Source organism: Drosophila takahashii, chromosome 3R (assembly GCF_030179915.1).
Source record: "Drosophila takahashii strain IR98-3 E-12201 chromosome 3R, DtakHiC1v2, whole genome shotgun sequence".
In the NCBI taxonomy this organism is placed as follows: domain Eukaryota; kingdom Metazoa; phylum Arthropoda; class Insecta; order Diptera; family Drosophilidae; genus Drosophila; species Drosophila takahashii.
Window position 1 is genome coordinate 4,802,854 of NC_091681.1, and position 23,410 is coordinate 4,826,263.

Consider the following 23,410-nt stretch of genomic DNA (forward strand, 5'->3'; position numbering starts at 1 on the left):
ATTTTATCAAAACGCCCGGCAAAATACGGGGGATTTAGAAACCGTCAAAAAAGACGTCTGTGACACCGAGATTTGCTATTCGGGGGAAATTCGGTTGGAATGGTTTTCTCTGACACCCCCGAATGTAATTTATTGTTCTGTGGCCTCATTTACTGATGTGTAATTTTTATCATTGAGGTATTAAAGAGCAATTGTTAGTTAGATTTTGGTTATGGGTTTGTCAATTTTTATAACTGGAGTGGATGGAGTGTGATTGATGGTTGTTGTACTGTTTTTTTTTCCATCACTGAACTCTGCGTGAATGTCTGTTGGGAAATGTTTGTGGTATAAAGTGGGATGTTAGTGCTGTGAGATTGAGAAGTGATCACATTCATAAAAGTCAACTATTGGGTTCCAGGTAAAACAAAAGAGAACAAAAGCTGAGATCAATATTTACTCATAACGTTTTTGTATTTTCACATTTCGATAGGTAATAAAAAGAAGAACAAAATTGCATTTTTACTTTCCCAAAATCTTTAAAGATGTGGACGCCAGACACCTTTTTAAATCGATAAGGCGATATTGGGCGTTAGAGGGGGCGTAGCACTTTGATGAAGGAAGCCTGAGAATCTGCATGGTTAATCCCAACTTTTTTTTTTGTAGTTTCCGAGACCTCGGCGTTTAGTTTTGCAAATGTTCGCTAGAGGGATAATGTGGAGCGCCATAATACTCCCCCTCCAGTGAGGACGTCACGAATGGATTCTGCTGCCTCGAATAAGTGCCCACCACTCTTGCATTTGCTAAGTCCATGGTGCGATCATCAATAACTATGTGTGCTGGTTTCAGTCGATCCACAGATACAGCCGTCTCTTTGTTGTTAACTTTTAAAATAAATACATTATCTGTGTGTGTCTTAAAACTTCAGATGGACCGGTATAGGGCGCTTCCAAAGGTTGTTTTACTGCATCTGTACGGATGAATACATACGAGCACTGATCTATGAATGTGGTTGTTCTAAGACCCGTTATCGAGTCGACCTGACTTTTGTGTTTCAAGTCGATTAACAGTTGAAAATTGGTCAAAAAATCGGCACCAATTATTGCAGTTGGAACGGCGGCTATGATGAAATTCCAAGTAAAGCTGCTTTGAAGGTCTAAATCAAGAGTTTTAACTAAAACCGTATGTCCTGATCATGGTTTGGTTGGCTGCAAACAATAGCAAATTGCTTGGCTTAATCTTCTGTTTAACCAGTGAGCAAGGTAAAACAGAGACCTCTGACCCAGAGTCTATAAGTTAACGAATTCCGGATTTCTTATCGCGAATGTATAGTTGGCGATCTAATAGTTGGATTGGAGTATTTTGAAATTCGCTGGAGATGTCGTCGCTGTCGTCAACCAGCGTATTTGACGACAGTCGTGTTAGTTTAAAGTCTGGTTAAACGCACTTTCTGGCGTTGGTACCAAAACGTTGATGATAGTAGCATAATTCAGAGTTAGATTTTATCATACCTTGGATGCTTCCAGGACTACGCGATGTGCCAGACGATTGGTTTGATGGTAATTTCTTTAAGCGCTTAAATTCGTCTCGAAAGAACTTACTTGTTGTGACCAGGAACGTAAAGAATTAGCCACATCTTTGAGGGTTCCACCCTGCTCGAGGGCGTTTACAGAGTTGCCCATAGGCGGAGCACTGTCAGATGCGATCGAAAATGTTGAAGTTGGTGTCATTGTCGCCTCAAGCATTTTATCAGCCACTTTCGCCAGTTTGTCCAGATCAGATTCCTCCCAAACGGTTAGGGCTGGTCGAATAGACTGTAGCATTTCTGCGAAACAAAGTGTGTGAATAATATTTTCGTTACCAGGCTCCGGTGCAAGACGTCGCATGTGTGTTAAAATCAGAATGGCTTAAGACCTGCAGTCTCGCCCCCACGCAGAAGGCGATTGAGCTTTGATTGGGGCGTCTCAGAAAATTTGTCTAGCAGTCACGTCTTGAGAGCTTAGTATTTGTTGGTCACCGGCGGACGTGTTACCAAATCCTCTACAGACAGAATAACATCTTCATTTAAATTGACTGTTATCAAATCAAACATATCCGCATCATCGGTAATGTTATGAAGCCGGAACGAGAGCTCGATTTGTGCAAACCATAGCTGGGGATTATTGCGTGCGAAATTCGAAAACTTTATCGAGACACGCTGAGTGGGAACATGTAATGCCGGTTGTTGTTGCTGGATCTGAGAGGAATTTGTTCGCAAATCTTCCAGTTGCTGTTGAAGCTCCCGAATTTGGGCAGTGAAATCGACGTTTCCTCCTTCATCCATTGCGTCGTCGTTAGCGCGACTCTGGCATTAATCGGGTTTAATGGCTTTAAAAAGTTCTGGATGGTGTTAGTGCTGAAGCCATTTGTTGTTGTATAAGCGTCGGGGTCACCACTTTGGCACATTAAAAATGCCAATGTTGTTTCAAAATATGCCAAGTGGGCCACCCTTGTTCCGAAGGTGCGATTTTCATCGAACGACAATATAAGAACTTCATTTGAACGGGTTTTCGAAACTTTGAGTTTTACCGAAGTTATAGGGGTCAAAATATGGCATTTTTGACACTTTTTCGAAAAAGTTGATCATCTTTAAATAGACAATCAAAGAGAATGTGACCTAGTTTCACCTTAATATTTAAACTAGGATGTGGGGAATTCGATTCTTGTTCATATGAATATATTTAAAGGTGCACTTTGCGCACTTTTTCCTAAATTTGTATTTAAAGTTCTCGGCCTAGAACGGCAAAACACATGCATATTTCTTGCACAATTGTAAATTACGATGAAATCTCTAAGTAACGGTATACAGTTATCTTACTAATTATACATTAATAATAAAAAAATTATTTTACAGCATCTTTTCAAAAGAATAACTTTCTTATAAAGCTTTTTAGTTTTTTGGTATACCTTATATTGACCTTATAATAACATAAAATTGGAAGGCACTCAATTTTTTTGAGTAATTATATTCTTTTCATTATAAACAAAACGAAAAAAAAAATAATTTTAAAAATTTATTTAATATTATAAATTCAATTAAAAAAAAAACTTTTAAATGTTGCTTCGTTTTTAAGTTATTAATTAAGGCCACGAAAAGTGGTCATCCAGACTATAGTGCACCGTTAGGGAAATTCATACAGGAACTTTGTGGAATATCTTAATATCTGTCAGACGTTTGGCAAATAACGCATAACTAAGAAATGCGGCTTGCAAACTGCAGTATGTTTTACTTATTTTACTCTTAACCAACTCACCAATCAGTGGGAATAATTAGCAAAGCGATTCGATACCTAGTTTTTAAGATATACTTTCCGAAAGTGCGGAAAAATACCTAAAAACTGCGTGTTTTTTCAAAGTAAAAAATTTGTGAACTTTGAAGGATCATAACTTTTACAAAAAAGGGAATTGAAACAGAGTTACATATTTGTAAGAGTCGATCAATTACCTGTCGATTGGTGTGGGTCGCAACTCCTCAGGACAATGTGCAAAGGTGATTGTTTTTGCCGTTTACAGCTGTTAACTGACACAATCCGTTTTTACCAACGTAAAAATCTATATAAAAAAGAGCCATTCATTGATTTTTGAGTTGATGGTCTTGTTAGTAGACTTAAAGATGTATCTTTAAATACAAGTTATAAAATAAATTCTGTTTTAGGGCGTGTATTTTTATACCCTTGCAGAGGGTATTATGATTTCAGTCAGAAGTTTGCAACGCAGTGAAGGAGACGTTTCCGACCCCATAAAGTATATATATTCTTGATCAGCATCACTAGACGAGTCGATCTAGCCATGTCCGTCTGTCCGTCTGTCCGTCTGTCCATCTGTCCGTCTGTCCGTCTGTCCGTCTGTCCGTCTGTCCGTCTGTCTGTTTCTACGCAAACTAGTCTCTCAGTTTTTGAGCTATCGGTATGAAACTTTCCCAAAAGTCTTCTTTCTATTGCAGGTAGTATATATGTCGGAGCCGACCGGATCGGACAACTATATCTTATAGCTCCCATAGGAACAATCGGAAAAAAAAACTTTAAAAAATTCTAGCTTCGGTGTTTTTTGAAATATTACCTTCTACTTTTGGGGATGTTATTTTTTAAATATTTCTGAATTTCGAATTAATTATTTAAAAAATCGGACTACTATATCATATAGCTGCCATAGGAACGATCGGAAAATTAATGGAAAAGTAATAGGAAATAAATTCTAGCTTCTTTGGTTTTTATTGTATTATCTTCTACTCTAGGATATGACTCTTTTTAAATATTTCCGAATTTCAATTTTAATTTAATCAAAATCGGACGACTATATCATATAGCTGCCATAGGAACGATCGGAAAATTAATGAGAAATATTAGAAAAATGAACATTTTTGCGATTTGTTAATTAATATGAATGATCTGCAAGGGTATATAAGCTTCGGCTGGCCGAAGCTAGCTTCCTTTCTTGTTAACGAATCCATTTATGCCAGCATATTTGCATTTTGCTAGTTTATTTTTTAAACTATTTAGTATAAATACTATGCTACGTGGTCTTAGTTATACCCGTTATTCGTAGAGTAAAAGGGTATACTAGATTCGTGCAAAAGTATGTAACAGCTAGAAGGAAGCGTTTCCGACCCCATAAAGTATATATATTCTTGATCAGGGACACTAGCCGAGTCGATCTAGCCATGTCCGTCTGTCCGTCTGTTTGTCCGTCTGTCCGTCTGTATGAACGCTGAGATCTCAGAAACTACAAAAGCTAGAAGGTTGAGATTTCCCACACATATTCTTTGGCTTCCTACGCAGCGCAAGTTTATTTTAGCCGAGCGGCACGCCCCTTCTAACGCCCACAATCGCCCACTAACGATTTTAAAATGGGTCCTGCGCCCACATCTTTAAAGATTTCCGAGAAGTATAAATGCAATTTTGTTGTGTATATTTATACCTATCGAAATGTAATTTTTCAAATCGGACCATTCATTAAAAAGTTATACGTAATCAAAAATTATATATCTATCTCCCTCGCACTCCCTTTAGCTGAGTTACGATTATTAGTCGGGACACCAACCCGACACAGCGTTCGCACTCCCTTTAGCTGAGTGATGGGTATTAAATAGTCGGGACAACAACCCGACTATAGCGTTCTCTCCTGTTTTATACTATTTTGTATACAGTGTATACTAGCAGTGTTGGTATACATGTTAAACTATTTTGTGGAAATGTTAGTATACATTTCATACTATTGCAGAGGGTATTATAATTTTGGTCAGAAGTTTGTAACGCAGTGAAGGAGACGTTTCCGACCCCGATCGGACGTCTATATCTTATAGCTCCCATAGGAATAATCTTATATAACTTGCAAAAAATGAAGATTTTTCGCGCAGTGTAAAAGTTATTGACATGAATCTTTCCAAATCGTATTTTTTTGTGCATACCTTCAATAGGGTAAAATCGCGTGCCGATCGGACGTCTATATCCTATAGCTTCCATAGGAATAATAGGGTGACAAATTTTAAAAAATTAATTTTTTGAATTATGAAATGTTTTCTTTATTAATTCATGTTGCTATTGTACTCAAATTTTAATTCGTGAAATCTGCAAGGGTATTAAAACTTCGACTTGCCGAAGTTAGCTCCTCGTTATAAATTTTTACATATTTTTTAAATTGAAGGACATTTTTTGATTTAACAAACATACATAAATACCATACGTGTACACCATAAGTACTTATGTATGCATATTTCTCCAGAGTGAACGCCGTCCAGATGAACACCGGAGCTTGGTCGAGAACGCTGATATTGAAGTAAACATTGCGCTGGCCACGGTCAAAAAAAACCAAGCCAATTGCAAGATCCTTAGTTTCCCGGCATCTGGAGCGGATTTCAAGGTGGTTTCCGTAGAAGGAAAGAATTTACTCATTACACCAAAAAAACAAGAGAGAACGCTATAGTCGGGTGCCCCGACTATCAGATATCAGTTACTCAGCTAAAGGGAGTGCGAAGGAGGATGGAGATAAAAACTTTGATCCGCCGTAACTTTTTAACGAATGGTCCGATTTAAAAAATTTCTTCTACATTTCGATAGGTATTGTTAAACACCATAAAACTGCATTTTTACTTTTCCGAAATATTAAAATTTTTAAAATCGTATATATGCGATTGTGGGCGTTAGAGGGAGCGTGGCACCCTTTTGAAACAAACTTGCGCTGCGTAGGAACTCCTAGAATTTGGATGCTAAATGTCAATCTTCTAGCTTTTATAGTTTCCGAGATCTCAGCGTTCATACGGACAGACAGACGGACAGACGGACATGGCTATATCGACTCGGCTAGTGACCCTGATCAAGAATATATATACTTTATAGGGTCGGAAATGCTTCCTTCTAGCTGTTACATACTTTTGCACGAATAACCGAAAGTTTAAACTTAAGGTAATACTATATATTAGCGGGCTCACCCCCGAAATTCGCAAAAAAAATTATCCATGATGGACCGCGATTTCTTAAGAATTTACGTGCAAAAAGAAATTGGAGGTCGGCCATGGTTCACTAGTAATTGAATTTCAAAGTTCCCGGGTTTGCATCATATTTTGCTATAGATTGGGGCTCCGTCGGTACGCAGACACAAACCGCGAATTCTTAGGATTAAGAGGATATATTTGTGTGGATCATACATAACTTAAGTAAGAAACCTAGTGGTATATTCTATATCGATTTTTCAAAAACCGCGAATTCTTAGGAACAAGAGGATTTATTTGTGTGGATCATACATAACTTAACTAAGAAACCTAATAATATGTTCTATATTGATTTTTCAAAAACCGCGAATTCTTTAGAGCAAGAGAATTTGTTTTTGTGGATCATACATCTGTAATATATGAAGACCACAAGAATTCGCATGGGCGGAGGATGTGGAAACAAATGTCGATATATCGTATCCTTTAATTTTAAATATTATACACAAATAACCATCTTGACCTTAAGAATTCGCGACGGGTAGATGAACTGTGAAATTGTGATCATCGTCTTATTTAAAAATCAAAAACCTGAACTGTTCTACTTGAAAACCATTTGACTTGGGTCGTTTGTGTTTGGGTCGTTTGGGTTTGGGTAAAAATTGACTCACTTACCCAAATACCCAAACCCAAACGACCCAAGTCAAATGGGTTTCAAGTAGGTTGGTTGGATTTAAGGTTTGACAAACAAGTCAGGTTACTTGTGCAGGGCTCTAATATATATATTCATATTTTAAATATATTTGTGTATATATGTATTTGCACATAAACATATAAATAAATATATATTTTTATTTTTAATATATATTTGTATATTTATGTGTATAAATGTATTTGCACCATGTGCGAGCGCGCTCAGAGCGAAGAGAAATCCATGTTTTAATACATAAACAAAAACAAAGGCTGGAAGTCTCTCCTTTACTGAATAAAATTGAAATACCATTTAACGGGATGCAAAGGCCAAGTTCAAGCTTGTTTTTGTCAGAGGTAGTACATCTGCATTCGTTTCATAGACTATGTAAAAAGAACGCCCAGAATCGGTATAGAAAACCCATGGCGTCCAAGTGAGTTTTATTTTTGATCAATCAATCAAAATTAAAATCAACAATAATCATTATTATACCCGTTACTCGTAGAGTAAAAGGGTATATTAGATTCGTGCAAAAGTATGTAACAGGTAGAAGGATGCGTTTCCGACCCTATAAACTATATATATTCTTGATCAGGATCACTAGCCGAGTCGATCTAGCCATGTCCGTCTGTCCGTCTGTCTGTCTGAATGAACGCTGATATGAACGCTCGGAAACTACAAAAGCTAGAAGATTGACATTTTGCATGTAGATTCTAGGAGTTCCTACGCAGCGCAAGTTTGTTTCAAAAGGGTGCCACGCCCCCCCTAACGCCCACAATCGCTTGTATACGATTTTAAAAATTTCAATATTTTGGAAAAGTATAAATGCAGTTTTATTGTGTTTATCAATACCTATCGAAATGTGGAAGAAATTTTTTAAATCGGATCATTAGTCAAAAAGTTACAACGGATCAAAGTTTTTATCTCCCTTATCTCACTCCCTTTAGCTGAGTAACGGGTATCTGATAGTCGGGGCACCCGACTATAGCGTTCTCTCTTGTTAATTGTTATATTGTTATTTATGTAATATTGTATACTTGTAAATAAATATAAAACAAACCAAATCCATGCTTCGTCCTTGAATTATTTGACCTATAATCTTCAAACTAACGTAAGACAGAAAAAAAGAGATAATGAAATGATAAACGAGAGAGGAATACTACAATGTTCACTTCTGACACACCCATTTTTATTCCCGATACTCGTAGAGTAAAAGGGTATATTGTATTCGTGCAAAAGTATGTAACAGGGAGAAGGAAGCGTTTCCGACCCCATAAAGTATATATATTCTTGATCAGGGTCACTAGCCGAGTCGATATAGCCATGTCCGTCTGTCCGTCTGTCTGTCTGTCCGTATGAACGCTGAGATCTCGGAAACTAGAAAAGCTAGAAGGTTGAGATTTCCCACGCATATTCTTGGGCTTCTTACGCAGCGCAAGTTTATTTTATCCGAGTGCCACGCCCCCTCTAACGCTCTCAATCGCCCACTAACGATTTTAAAATGTGTCTGGCGCCCATACCTTTAAAGATTTCCGAGAAGTATAAATGCAATTTTGTTGTGTATATTTATACCTATCAAAGTGCAGAAGACATTTTTCAAATCGGATCATTAATTAAAAAGTTATGCGCAATTAAAAAAAGGTTATATATCCATCTCCCTCGCACTCCCTTTAGCCGAGTGACGGGTATTAGATAGTCGGGACACGAACTCGACTGTAGCGATCTCTTTTGTTTTTTTCTAAAAAATCGCGCGATTAAAAAAAATAGTGTTGCTTTCGGCGCTTATTTCCAGCCCGCGTATTTGACTTCTACCACAATAATCATTGCTATATTACACTAGTTTACAAAATAATATTCTTGGAGTGCTCCACAGCAATTGATTGCAAATTCTGTTAGTGCTGGAGCCCTAGATCACAAAAATACCACTAATTTTTTTTTTTTGGTACAGTTTTTTAAAGATTTTTTGAAGTTCAAAATGTTAAATTTCTGACTTTTTTCGAATTTTTTTCTATATCCCGTCTCATATCCACCCAATTGCGCCAGTTTTCGTTTCATTTTAAAGTCAATATATCAGAGTTTAACTTTGCCATACAGATCATTATGATTGTATATGTGATGGCAGCCCAGCAGCTCGACAAAGATGAAAAATGTGTTTTTGGTCGGCTGTATAAGTCGTACAAATCGAAATAAATCCGTTGAAAAATCATAATGCGTACAAACTTAAAGTTTACATCCTACAGAATAAAACAAGCCGGATATGGCCCAAATCCATGAAAAATTGGATTTAAAATCATAAGCGTACAAACTTAAAGTTTACGTCCTACAGAATAAAACAAGCCGGATATGACCCAAATGGTGTGGTGGATTTTTAAAGTTCGGATTTTTCAACTTTTTTTGGTTGACAGAGTTGATATTTAAGATTTATCATAGGCGGCGTGACACCCTTTTGAAACAAACTTGCGCTGCGTAGGAACTCCTAGAATCTGCGTGCAAATGTCAGTCTTCTAGCTTTTATAGTTTCCGAGATCTCAGCGTTCATACAGACGGACAGACGGACATGGCTATATCGACTCGGCTAGTGACCCTGATCAAGAATATATATACTTTATAGGGTCGGAAATGCTTCCTTTTAGCTGTTACATACTTTTGCACGAATACAGTATACCCTTTTACTCTACGAGTAACGGGTATAATTAGTGGTATTTTCGTTATCTAGGGCCCCAACACTAACAGAATCTGCAATCAATTGCTTTGGAGCATTTTGGTTGTAAACTAGTGTTATTCTATACAACTGATTACTATATTGCTCTACGTTATTCGCGTTAAATAATCTAAGCTGATATAAAATTGGAACTCTAAAAAACGGTCAGTAGCAAATTTCACCCAGAACGGATTGACAAAAAATCTAAAAAAAAAATCAAAATTAATTACTAAAGTAATAGTTAAATAAATTTTTTTCTGCGGGCGCTATGACACTTTCCTCTGTGTCATAAGGCCCTCAAAAAAGTGACATATGACACCAGCCGTTTAACATGCACCCTAATTTATTCATATTTATACCCTTGCAGAGGGTATTATAATTTCAGTCAGATGTTTGCAACGCAGTGAAGGAGACGTTTCCGACCACATAAAGTAAATATATTCTTGATCAGCACCAATAGCCGAGTCTATCTAGCCATGTCCGTCTGTCCGTTTCTATGCGAACTAGTCTCTCAGTTTTAAAGCTATCGTGATGAAACTTTCCCGAAAGTCTTCTTTCTATTGCAGGTAGTACACATGTCGGAGCACAATATCGGATCGGACCACTATATCTTAAGGCTCCCATATTTAAACAAATATTAGAAAATTCATTTTAACTTTGTAGAAAGTAAGCGTTTTGATTTTTGACAACTTAAAACAAGAAAGGAAGCTAGCTTCGGCCAGCCGAAGCTTATATACCCTTGCAGATCTTTCCTATTAATTAACAAATCGCAAAAATGTTCAATTTTCTAATATTTCTCATTAATTTTCCGATCGTTCCTATGGCAGCTATATGGTATAGTCGTCCGATTTTGATCAAATTAAAATTGAAATTCGGAAATATTTAAAAAGAGTCATATCCTAGAGTCATAAAAACCAAAGAAGCTAGAATTTATTTCCTATTACTTTTCCATTAATTTTCCGATCGTTCCTATGGCAGCTATATGATATAGTAGTCCGATTTCTTAAATAATTAATTCGAAATTCAGAAATATTTAAAAAATAACATCCCCAAAAGGAGAAGGTAATATTTCAAAAAACACCGAAGCTAGAATTTTTTAAAGTTTTTTTTTTCCGATTGTTCCTATGGGAGCTATAAGATATAGTTGTCCGATCCGGTCGGCTCCGACATATATACTACCTGCAATAGAAAGAAGACTTTTGCGAAAGTTTTGTCCCGATAGCTCAAAAACTGAGAGACTAGTTTGCGTAGAAACAGACAGACGGACAGACGGACAGACGGACAGACGGACGGACAGACGGACAGACGGACAGACGGACATGGCTAGATCGACTCGTCTTGTGATGCTGATCAAGAATATATATACTTTATGGGGTCGGAAACGTCTCCTTCACTGCGTTGCAAACTTCTGACTGAAATCATAATACCCTCTGCAAGGGTATAAAAAAAATTTAATAGGCACGCTGAATCTGGAATCCCTTGAACTGCACCGAGTGAGCACTAAACTACAGGTATTTACTTTATCTGCAAGGGTATGTAAGCTTCGGCTGGCCGAAGCTGGCTTCCTTTCTTGTTTTTTTATAAAAAATAACATTTTTTTTCTTTAAAACTTCCTACAGCAAAAAAATTGTACTAAAAATGCACCTTATGATGTTTTTTTTACATATTTAATTCCCTTTAACAATACCCCATCAAAAGGTATTCGCTATAGGGTTCCGCTGATTTAAGGCAGACTTTTGGTTTTTTCGCCCCACTGTGGAACGTAGTGATGTATTGAGAGTAAATTTTAGGGAAAATAAGACTATGTTACATCAAAATTTTACCTCGATGGATGCGATAAATTAGAGTTCGTTTCGAATTCCCAAGTTAAACTGCTTTTTCCAGAACGTTTCCCGACGCAAGGATTTTTAGCAAAAGGACCTCAAAAAAAAAAAAAATGGAATTCGCCAACTTTCCGGAGGTATTATAGGCAACCGGATTCATGGTTTGTTTTGCTGTTAAAATATTTTTAAAGTGACACTCTTTATCTAGCAAACCCCATACTCAGAACAATTTTAAGATTTTTTAAGCTGCGGTCAAAATAGGAGTAGTGCTTTCGCCCTTCACTACTACTATTTAGACCGCACCTTTATGTAATAATTATTTCTTGCCACACTATTAAGTCTTTTTGTTTGACCGGAAGATGTTTATGAAATGCAACAGAAAGCAAATACTTACAAAATATGGCCATTGATGATGACCATTTTTTACGGTAGTTCTTACATGCAGCGAAATAATAGCACGCCAACTTTTTCTGCAGTTGCAGGTGAGCCAAAAATAATTTTTTTGAAATTTTGTCAAATAACTCTGCTATTTAAGGAACAGTTTTAATTTTCCGGTGCAGTTTTTGTGGTAAAATTTCGTAATTTTATGACGTCGTAATGTATTATGAGCGTTAAACAGAACAAATTTGATAATTTAGCACTGATTCATCAGTAATCAGTTATCATATTATTGTGCTGAATGTGGCCAATATCGGCCGCAATCGGTAATCATACAGGCTAAAGCGATTTGTTAAGTTAATTATATGCATGCGTTACATTAATTTTCAATCGTAACCCAAACTGACTCTCATTGCACCACAGCCGATTGTGGCGGAGTCACGGCTGGGACTAAAGCGAAGGACGGAGAAATTAATGTGGCGGTCACACTGACCTACTTTTACAGTTCGTCAGCTTTACTTAATGCCGGTAGGTGGTGGGTTTACATATATCTGGGGAACTGCTCCGCCTCTCTTTATCGTTGGTGACATGCGCTGGTTGCCGTCGCAAAGAGTAAATTTCCCGGACCAAAGCTCTCGCTGAGACAATTTTTCCGTCGACAGCTCGGGTTCGGAAGTTGCTGAATAACGTTCGTATCCGACGACTGGAAAGGTTACTATTCCGAGTCCTGGTGGAGACTGCATCAGTTATTCGTGGATATCCTACCGACGCGGATGTGTATAGCTTGAGTCACAGGGAACCTATGTAGCTGGGATTGAGTACCGCCTCGGAGGCGCTGAACGTAACCGAATCAGACGGGAACGTCTAATTGCACGTGCTTTTCGCATGCCGAGCTCCAGGTGTTTCTTTTAGTGTGTGTGATATCCAAATTTACAACAAGTTTAAGTTTAAGTGAGCCCATTAGGCGCGTACAAAATTGTGTAGTGCTACGTCTCGTCGCAAAAAGAAGAAATTTATGAAAGCTAAAAAGATGGCAAAATAGTGCTTGGTAACGGAATTTTTAGTGCTCAACTAAACCCAACTGCCCAGGACCACATGCTTTTAAAAAGAACTACTAATGCAAGGCAATTGGTTGCCTTACTGCGTTCATACGTCGGCGCTGTCTTACCTACTTAAATTTGCCGGCAGTTTTGTCAGCACTCAAGATACATAAATTCGGTGAGATCCGTCTGGTACAATGTGTGCGAAGAGAGCCATTGCACCGCCCTTCCGCAACTATTCACTGGCCAATCACCCAGGCCGTGTTGCGGACTTTGGTTACCTTCCAGGGCGGTGAAAAAAATATTAAATATGAGAGTGCTTAGTTGGCCGAACATCCTTAAAACAACCAGTGTATAGATAAAAGTAAATAAAAAAAATTTGGTGGCTGCTGATTAAATAATACAATAAAGTTATTAAAAAGTTATAGTTCGAGAGATATCTATATTTCTATGGTTACTTAGATTGATGTAGCTTTAGATTTCAGTATATGTTTTCCATTTTTTAAAGTCGACTTTAAAGAAAATGAGTCCATGGTCCCAGTCCTTTAATAGTGACAATTTGAATAATTACGGCTGCTCGCATTCCCAGAGAAGATTGTCATTTGCCTAATGTAAGCTAAATGCAAGGGAGTAAATGACAAATGCCAAAATAATCTGTCTGAACTCTTGGTTCAATGCTTACTCCAAGGGAATTCTACAATTAAGACCCAACATATTTTATCCATGTGCCAAGAAAAAATTTTACCTATGCCCTTTCAACATGCTTTTAATGATTATGCTCAAATCATTGAAGCTGACAAAGTCAGTAGTCTTTTTATCAGGGGTGTCACAGAAGTCACTTTAAGCCAAATTTTCTAAAAAATACTAGTCCACAGATACCATTTCAAAATCAAGTAGACGATTAAAAAGCAACCAAAAAGTAGGCTTTGAAGCAAATGTTCCTAAAATCAGAGCAAATTTACTTTAACGAAACTCGTTATATTCTGGGACACCGATGCGTAGCGACGGTTTTTGTTGGTTGGGTTTCCAAACCGACCGCCCTCGTTGCCGAGGGAAACAAAATACATAGGCCACTTGCTGTTTATTTTCAACAGAAGACTCGTCCTCATTACTTACTCGTTAATAAAATCAAAGTAATTCAGATTTCTTATCAAACTAAATTAACATTAAAATCAAACGGGATTCTTTATCTTTCTGAACAAAGGGGATAGATGGGCCAAAACAGTATTGACGTGCGTCCTTAACCACAATCAGTCCTACCTTTACTGACCTTTAAAAACAGTTTTGCGCAAAAAGATTTCAAATTCCGTGGATGAAAAAAGTAATTAGTGGATCCAACTTCGCTGGTGTTGATTTCGCTAACCCATGAAGGGCATCGTTGGAAATTTCGCAGGAGTAGCTTGGACTGTAATGCTTTTGACTAACGAAGCCGACAAAGGCTTCCTCTGCTACGACGCCAGTCGATCTACTGTCAGTATACGACAGACTATAACTTGCTTGCTTCTGCTACATAATGGATTACTCAAAAGCCAGGAGCCTGGTGCTGTCCTTCCTGTGCTTCATCAGCGTGGTCAGGGCAGATGGCGAAATTATTTTTCGCATCGATCCACTGGGTAAGCTTAAGCTTAAGTAGCATAATTAGATTTTACAGAACAGAAGCTTATTTAAGGTGTTTAAATAGTAGTCTGTTTCTGACTGATTACTCTAAGCAGCATCAAAAATTAACCTCGATGGATGTTACATTAATGGATTCGTTACGAATTCCCAAGTTAAAATGCGTTTTCTAACTAGTTCCCCGACGCAAGGATTCTTAGCAAAAGGACCTCAAAGTTCGAAAAATGCTGAAATTGGCCAACTTTCCGGAGCACTCAGAGGCAAACGGTTTCATGGTTTGATTCGATGTTAAAGTTTTTTAAAAGATACACTTTATCTTTCAAACCCTTAGGGTAATTTTAGGATTTTTATTAAGGTAGAAACAAATCTTAGAAAACATAGTCAAAAAACATAAAAGCATACAGCTGCGGTCAAAATAGTAGTAGTGTTGCCGCCCTGTGTTTTTAAAGGTTTGTTGTTGTAATTTATCTTCTCCTGGTTATATTGTATTGATTACAATTGTACTATTAGACTAATTGGATAAGAAAAGTGACAACATAGTCACAAAAGCACAGTACGGCAATACTACTACTATTTTGACCGCAGCTGTATGCTTTTATGTGCTTTCGTAACGAATCCAAAAATATAGCATCCATCGAGGTAAATTTAAAAAGCATTAAAAATGCTGCACAGTGTTATTAGTAATCTGTATACCTCGGATTTTACATAGTTGCATATTTTTATAGGATAAAGATAGATAAATTCCGAAAACACCAAAGTTCGTTTCAATAAAAATATGCAAAATATAAAATAAATTCAACTATTCAAGATTGACCATTTCATAGCCAACCTAATTTACCCGAAGAAAATTGTTTGTTCCTTTTCGTCATTTCTGAGATATGTAATTTTTTCCCAAATTTAAGCAAACCCTTTTTATATTTCCAACGAGTAGGCGAGAAGGGGTCAAAAATAGTAAAAGGGGAAGAATAGTTTTTGCCCCTATCGGCCAAACTGCTCGTTTAAATTGCTCGCCGTGTTTACTAAAGGTTCCTTAGAATACCAGAGGCCTGCATTAAAAATTGGAGCCTCCAGTTGTTCACATATTTTGCATAAATTTCGCATATTTTGCATATTTTATGCATATATTTTGCATGTTTCGGATATGCATCCGAATTTATAACATTTGAAAAAAATTTTGGTAAAAATCGGACCCAAAATGGACAAATATGGAAATTCTCTGGGGATGTCAACCAAGCCAAAAAGCTTGAAACTTGATAAAAACCTATTTCTATATGATTTTGCACTGATATTTGATTCTAGTTAGATAGATCCTCAACTAAGCTAAGTAATTTAAGTATCCTTGAATAATTTTCAAGGACAATACCTGTTATATGAACAAAAAAGTCATTTTTTGTTATTTTTTTCATTATTTTATGCATATATTTTGCATGTTTCGGATATGCATCCGAATTTATAACATTTGAAAAAAATTTTGGTAAAAATCGGACCCAAAATGGACAAATATGGAAATTCTCTGGGGATGTCAACCAAGCCAAAAAGCTTGAAACTTGATAAAAACCTATTTCTATATGATTTTGCACTGATATTTGATTCTAGTTAGATAGATCCTCAACTAAGCTAAGTAATTTAAGTATCCTTGAATAATTTTCAAGGACAATACCTGTTATATGAACAAAAAAGTCATTTTTTGTTATTTTTTTCATTATTTCTTTATTTCTGTCTTAGGTTAGACCAATAAACTTGTAACTTACACTATTTAGAAGACAATAGATGAGCCTTTCCGAAAAGCTATTACTCGTTGTAATCGGGTCGCAATTAATAGAGGTACAACCTGTGAAAGTTCAAAAAAATTTTTTTTCTGGCGTTTTTTTGTTATAGCTAGTTTTCATTTACTTAAAAAAATATACATAAAAATGTATGAATTATTTTGAGCTTTCAGATCTAAAGGCCCTTTTGTTGTTAACAAGTTAAGGCCATATATTTGCAAATGGAGTGCAAATTCTAGGAGATATGCATTTTTTATTGAAACAACCCGTTTCCAAAAAATGCTTTTAAAGGCAAGTGGCCTGCTTTTGTTAGTTTGGTTTTTGACATATGAACAAAATAGGAGTGTTTATTGTACATTAAGGAGTATACTTTATATTTTAAGTACTGTAAATGTATTTGAAATACTCCTACTACTACTCTACTACCTGGCTTGAATAGCACTTTCCAGAAATGGGTTTTTTTTAATAAAAAATGCATGTCTCCTAGAATACATATTTACGCATAAATATACAATATATATAAAATATAATTATGTACATCTGAACTATAATAAAAGTCTTCCCCCAAAAAAAAGGTCAGTAGCAAATTCCACCCAGAACGGATTTCTAAAATAATTAGGAGCCGCGTGAGGGGTACTTTGTAGAACAAAAAACAACCCCAAAGTGGCCCCAAAATTCGATTTGATTTTTTTTTTTAATTCTTTCCTTTGCCATTTCTCTGTTATACATGTTGTTAAAATGGATTAAAAATGTAATGTTCATAATCTCATTTCATACCCGCAAATAACTTTATTTGAGATTCATCATCCTTAACCAAGTCCCCAATATTTTCCAATTTGGCTAACCTGATGTGACGTCACGGCCTTTCCCTATGTTTGTATGTATGTCCTGCTGTCGCACTTTAAGTGTGACCGCGCAAGGGGAAAATGAAAATACCACAGCCAACACTTTTAAAACGTTTAAAATGCTCGGTTAAAAAATCGATTATATCGCAAATCTTTTCTTTTGCGCCTTTTCTTATGTAAACGTTAAATTTTAAAATATCGGTAGAACTTACAGAAATCCCATTAAGCTGAATTTTACAGTCGAAATTTTCCTTAAAATTGCTTTTGTTTTTATACCCTTGTAGAGGGTATTATAATTTCAGTCAGATGTTTGCAACGCAGTGAAGGAGACGTTTCCGACCACATAAAGTAAATATATTCTTGATCAGCACCAATAGCCGAGTCTATCTAGCCATGTCCATCTGTCCGTCTGTCTGTCTGTCCGTCTGTCCGTTTCTATGCGAAATATAAAATAAAAACCAAATAGAAAGGTATGCTTAGTTTTCAATTTTAATTTCCGCAGGCGAAGCTACGGGCTACCGACCCTGCTAGTTGTACATATATCTCTTCTTCCCTCTCTTCGCTCTGAGCGCACTCAGAGTACAGATAGAACGTTCGTCAGAGAAGAAGAGAAGAAGAAGATTTTCGTGACGGTCATGAACTGGTTTTACTCCGTCCCCGAAAATGCATAACGCGCCTTAAGAAGTTTCACTTCAAAAATACCCACTCAATATTTTGTAACCAAACCAAATACATTTTAAAGAAGAAAGAACAAGGAACACTATAAAATTAACTGCATAAAAAAATTTTCTTTCATTTTTCGTTACAATAGAAAGTTAAGCAGGAAGTCAAAGAAGGGTAATACTATACATTAGCGGGCTCACCCCCGAAATTCGCGAAAAAATTATCCTCGATGGACCGCGATTTCTTAAGAATTTACGTGCAAAAAGAATTTGGCGGTCGGCCATGGTTCTCTTGTAATTGAATTTCAAAGTTCCCGGGTTTGCTATAAAAAACAAGTATGCTTTTCTAACGTTTGCTATAAAAATTATATATGTATATAAGTACCCTTTTCCTTTTTTGTCAAAATAAGACTAATTTAAAATTCCAAACATCTGAGTAATTGGTATTATAGGGAACTAGTCCTCACAACCGCGTAAAAATGATCCTCGATGGACAGCGAGTTCTTAAGAACTCTCATAACCATGGATGACCACATGTGTATTTTTATTATGATAATCAGAAGAAATCTGGGTCCAACGAGGATTATATATTTTAACCTTTCTTTTAGTCTTTTCCACCCAAAACTAAACTTAAAGATTGAATTTGTTTTTTCTGAGCGACACACCAACCCTAATTCAGCTGAAACTACTAGCTTAATATTGAACAAAAAAAACTGCGCCGCAGGCAAAAAAAATTTAAGAAAAAACTGCGGCGCAGTTTTTTTAAATTTCTTTTTTAAACGCACTTCTTTCTAATACTTCCTATTCGGGAATACTTCAGCAGAGAGATATCTAGACCATAAAAGGTTATTAAAGAAAAAACCTGGAACTTTACCTCAATGGTGGTGCGGAAAAGTGTTCATTAAAACTTTTAATTTAAAAAAATTCTACATTTTTTTATAGGAACTCATTTAAACAATTAAATAGTTTTATAGGAACTCATTTAAACAATATAATAATTTAATAGGAACTCATTAAAACTTAATTACTTTGATTGAAAATATGAGAAAAGCACCCTTGTTTTTTATAGCAAACCCGGGAACTTTGAAATTCAATTACAAGAGAACCATGGCCGACCGCCAAATTCTTTTTGCATCTAAATTCTTAAGAAATCGCGGTCCATCGAGGATAATTTTTTCGCGAATTTCGGGGGTGAGCCCGCTAATGTATAGTATTACCCAAAGAAGTCACTTCTATTGATTTGGCGTGCGAATGTCTTGGCCCAAAGTCAGCACTAGCACATATTTTAGTGCAAATCAACCCCTTTAATGCCAAAACAAAAGAAAGAAGAAGATGGAAGATGGTTTTTTTTACCTGCAAAGCGTACGACAGCAGAGAATTGCCCATATGCAAAATCCGAGGTCTAGTAATCTGTCGAATTGATTTCATTCCAAATATTATAATTACTAAGAAAGTTTAATTTCTATATCAAAAGTTTCAGGGTAGGGGCAAGTGGGCCAGAATAGTAAGAATAAAATGGTTAGACATAGCAGCTATAAAACAAGAGAGAACGCTATAGTCGGGTTGGTGTCCCGACTATCTAATACCCGTCACTCAACTAAAGGGAATGCGAGGGAGATGGATATATAAAATTGTGATTGCGCATAACTTTTTAATGATTGGTCCGATTTAAAAAATGTCTTCTACATTTCGTTAGGTATATTCATACACAACAAAATCGACTCGGCTAGTGACCCTGATCAAGAATATATATACTTTATAGGGTCGGAAACGCTTCCTTCTCTCTGTAACATATGTATGCACGAATACAATATACCCTTTTACTCTACAAGTAACGGGTATAAATAGCAACTTGTTGGCTTGAAAACTGTAGTAATGGTTAAGATGTTAGTCATGCAATTTCGCTTTTTCGAGAGTCCTGGGAGTCCTTGGGAGCCGAACTTTAACAAATCCTTCCTTAGTGCACCCCTACTCAAAAACACGATTCAGACCCTATTTTTTCAGAATTTTAAGTTTATGGTTTGGGGGAACATGATGCAAATCGACATCTATTATTTTATAGTAATGCTCGATTTATTTGGGCACACTCAGAAAAAAACCAAGCACGTTGTGCTTGCTTCAAACCCAAACGGTCTTGAAAGGGCGACAGGTACAAAATGAGCTTATTATACCCTTGCAGAGGGTATTATAATTTCAGTCAGATGTGTGCAACGCAGTGAAGGAGACGTTTCCGACCACATAAACCCACATGATCAGCACCAATTGCCGAGTCTATCTAGCCATGTCCGTCTGTCCGTTTCTATGCGAACTAGTCTCTCAGCTATCGCGATAAAACTTTCCCGAAAGTCTTCTTTCTATTAAAGGTAGTACATATGTCGGAGCGAGCCGGATCGGACCACTATATCTTAAGGCTCCCATATTAATATTCAAACCAGGGACCGTAAATAACAGTTATTTGTGATTTTTATTTTACAAAGACTACTGTGATATTTGGTTTTAAACGTCAAAAATAACGTTCTTTTTACTCTTGTCCACAAAGTATATGCATTTCAACAAATCTGGAAAGGAAATTAACTGTAATTTGTTCATGTCTATAAAGTGTAAAAAACCAGTTAAATTGTTAATTAAAACTTGTACAAAGCTCAGTAGGCCTTTTAAAATAAAAATCAAAAATAACTGTTATTTTCGGTCCCTGATTCAAACCAATATAAGAAAATTCATTGTAACTTTGTAAAAAGTAGGCGTTTTGATTTTTGACAACTTAAAAACAAAATTTAAATAGAAACGCTGAATCTGGAATCCCTGGAACTGCACCGAGTGAGCTTTAAACTGTAGGTATTTACTTTATCTTCAAGGGTATATAAGCTTCGGCTGGCCGAAGGTAGCTTCCCTTCTTGTTTTTTAATTTCAAGAATGTTTTATTCTTAAACCGGCTTTCTTAATTTGATAACATTTTCGGGCGTAATTAAGTATTACATGCTCTTGAACCCAGAATTAATAATACTTAAATTAAGTGTAAATTCTACATAAACAATGTATGAATTAAAAAAAAACATTTTACAATTTTAAAAATTTAATGAAAATTGCTTTGGAGTTGAGGGATAATATTATTATTTGTACAAATTTAATCCTTGTAAATTAATACTTGTAAATAAAGTATAGTTATGCTTATGAAGTATGAAATATTCTAAAACGAATAGTATAAATCATTGTGTGGTTTTATTAGATAACAATACTTATTTTGTATAATCTTAAACTAAATGACTTTTAAATGAATCAAGATTTTGTGAGCGCCTGCTCTTCTTAATAATTTATTTATTATTTTATTTATTGTTATTTATTTTTAGTTTAACAATATGTAAGCGCCTGCTCTTTTTTAATCATTCGTTTTTCCGCTTTCGAACTTTACACTCTCGTTTTCTACTCCCGAATCAATCTTCTACTTCTCTCTCTTTTTTTGGGTTGCCAGACCAGCAGCTGAGTTATAAAGTGCCCAGCCTGCTACAACTCGGCCGTCCTGACTATAAGATTTCCTGATCCTTTAGCGTCATTATAAATAAATAAATTTCTTCTTATGATACTTTAACCATATTAATTTAACAATTTTAAAACTTACTACAAACATTTAACATATTAATTTTAGATTCTAGAAAACATCCTTAAGACATAAGCATAATAATTGACAATAACAATTTAATACAACTTTAATACAACAATAACACCAGTTTACAAAATAAAATCGACCTCTTCCTCATCGAAGACAACCTTAATTTTCCGGTTAAGTACATCTCCCTGATTAAGAAATGGGCACTTAAAATTTGTTGTATGGTGTCAATTTTTTTTTAAGTGTATAAAACGTTTTTTGGCACTTTTTATTTTCTATCTTGAGTTTTGATAACCTGATTTGGGTCATATTATACTCAATTTACAGGTAATAGAATGTTCTTTAACTTTCCTATACACAGCATTGAGTTCCAGTCATTAGTTTAGGAGGGTCACTTCGTCGAGTGTGAAAAATTGTGAAACTTCTCCATTTTCTCGGATCTCTTCAAGATTACGGACATCTGTTGATTTATTAACCTCATCTAATAGTTCTTTTATTTCGTCTATAGTCTTCCTTTTTGCGGTACTCCAAAAAGCATCTTGCTTGGCAGTTCTTTAATGCTATGATGTATCGTATTATTTAATGAATATTCTACAGTATCTATTACCTTGTCCCAATAGTACCCTTTTTCTGGCTCTATTAACTTGGCTATCATGGGACCTAAACTTCGATTCACTCGTTCCACTTGTCCATTTGCTTGTGGCGATCCAGTAGCAATTTTCACATGCTTAATATTGCATTCATATATAAACTCAGTAAATTCGTTCGATGTGAAACAACTTCCTCTATCCGAAATAATGTACTTCGGTCGGCTGTAAGATCGAAAAAAATCCTTTAGCGCCTTAACAGCCTCTTTGCTGCTAGTAGTCTGTGTGGGGTAAAGTCTCACAAACTTAGTAAACCCGTCGATAACTACCAATATGTGTTTCAAAGGTCTTCCCGAGTCCACTGGTCCGTAATGATCAATATGCAAGGTCTCAAATGGAATGTTACCCTTCGGGAAGATATGCAAATATCCTTTGGCATTCCCAGTCTTGGGAGAAAAGGCAACGCATCTTAAACAGTTGCCTATGAGCCTAATAGTTTTTTCCTTCATGTTCGCAAACCAGTAAGTTTTGGAAATTGAATCCATGACCTTGTCTCTTCCTGTGTGTTCTAGTTCATTATGATACTTAACAAGAGAGAACGCTATAGTCGAGTTCCTCGACTATTAATTGCCCGTTACTCAGCTCAACAACTTTAATATAAATATGTTTTCTTGTATGTTTTTCGCGCGCCCCATTTTAAATAATTTACATTTTGCATTCACATACTCCAAATTATAGTGACCAGTTTTTTTCCAGCACCAGCAGGAGTGTTGAACACGCGGTAACGGCGCCATCTATGGCACGGAATTGGTACTGTTTGTACACAAAACTGTGGGCGCCGCGGCTCTTTGCGGTTTGTGGGCGTTAGATGGGGCGTGGCACCATGATAAAATAAACTTGCGCTGCGTAGGAAGCCTAAGAATATGTGTAGGAAATCCCAACCTTCTAGCTTTTGTAGTTTCCGAGATCTCAGCGTTCATACAGACAGACAGACGGACAAACAGACGGACAGACAGACATGGCTAGATCGACTCGGCTAGTGATCCTGATCAAGAATATATATACTTTATGGGGTCGGAAACGCCTCCTTCTAGCTGTTACATACTTTTGCACGAATACAATATACCCATTTACTCTACGAGTAATGGGTATAAAAAGAATTGCATCCTCCATATCTTCTGGAAAAACGAACAGTAACTTTCCCTCATTATTTTTTCGGTAAATGACTCCGTTTCTCATTTCAAAAAACTTGTCCTCTGA

General features: G+C 36.3%; 1 protein-coding gene across 3 annotated transcripts in view; it reads left to right on the forward strand.

The window, feature by feature from the left end:
- The window catches only part of LOC138913259 (uncharacterized), a 160,786-nt gene that overhangs the window by 38,255 nt on the left and 99,121 nt on the right, over window positions 1-23,410 (forward strand). Inside the window, exons 1-2 of one of the 3 annotated variants that reach the window (XM_070216223.1) lie at window positions 14,001-14,304; window positions 14,355-14,685. The exons of 1 other annotated variant lie outside the window; for it this stretch is intronic. In XM_070216223.1, coding sequence (XP_070072324.1) covers window positions 14,586-14,685 — 100 coding nt within the window. In that variant the 5' untranslated portion in view covers window positions 14,001-14,304; window positions 14,355-14,585. Of the gene's footprint in view, window positions 1-14,000; window positions 14,686-23,410 lie in introns of those variants that run through there. One more of the 3 variants, XM_070216222.1, reaches the window with a different exon arrangement.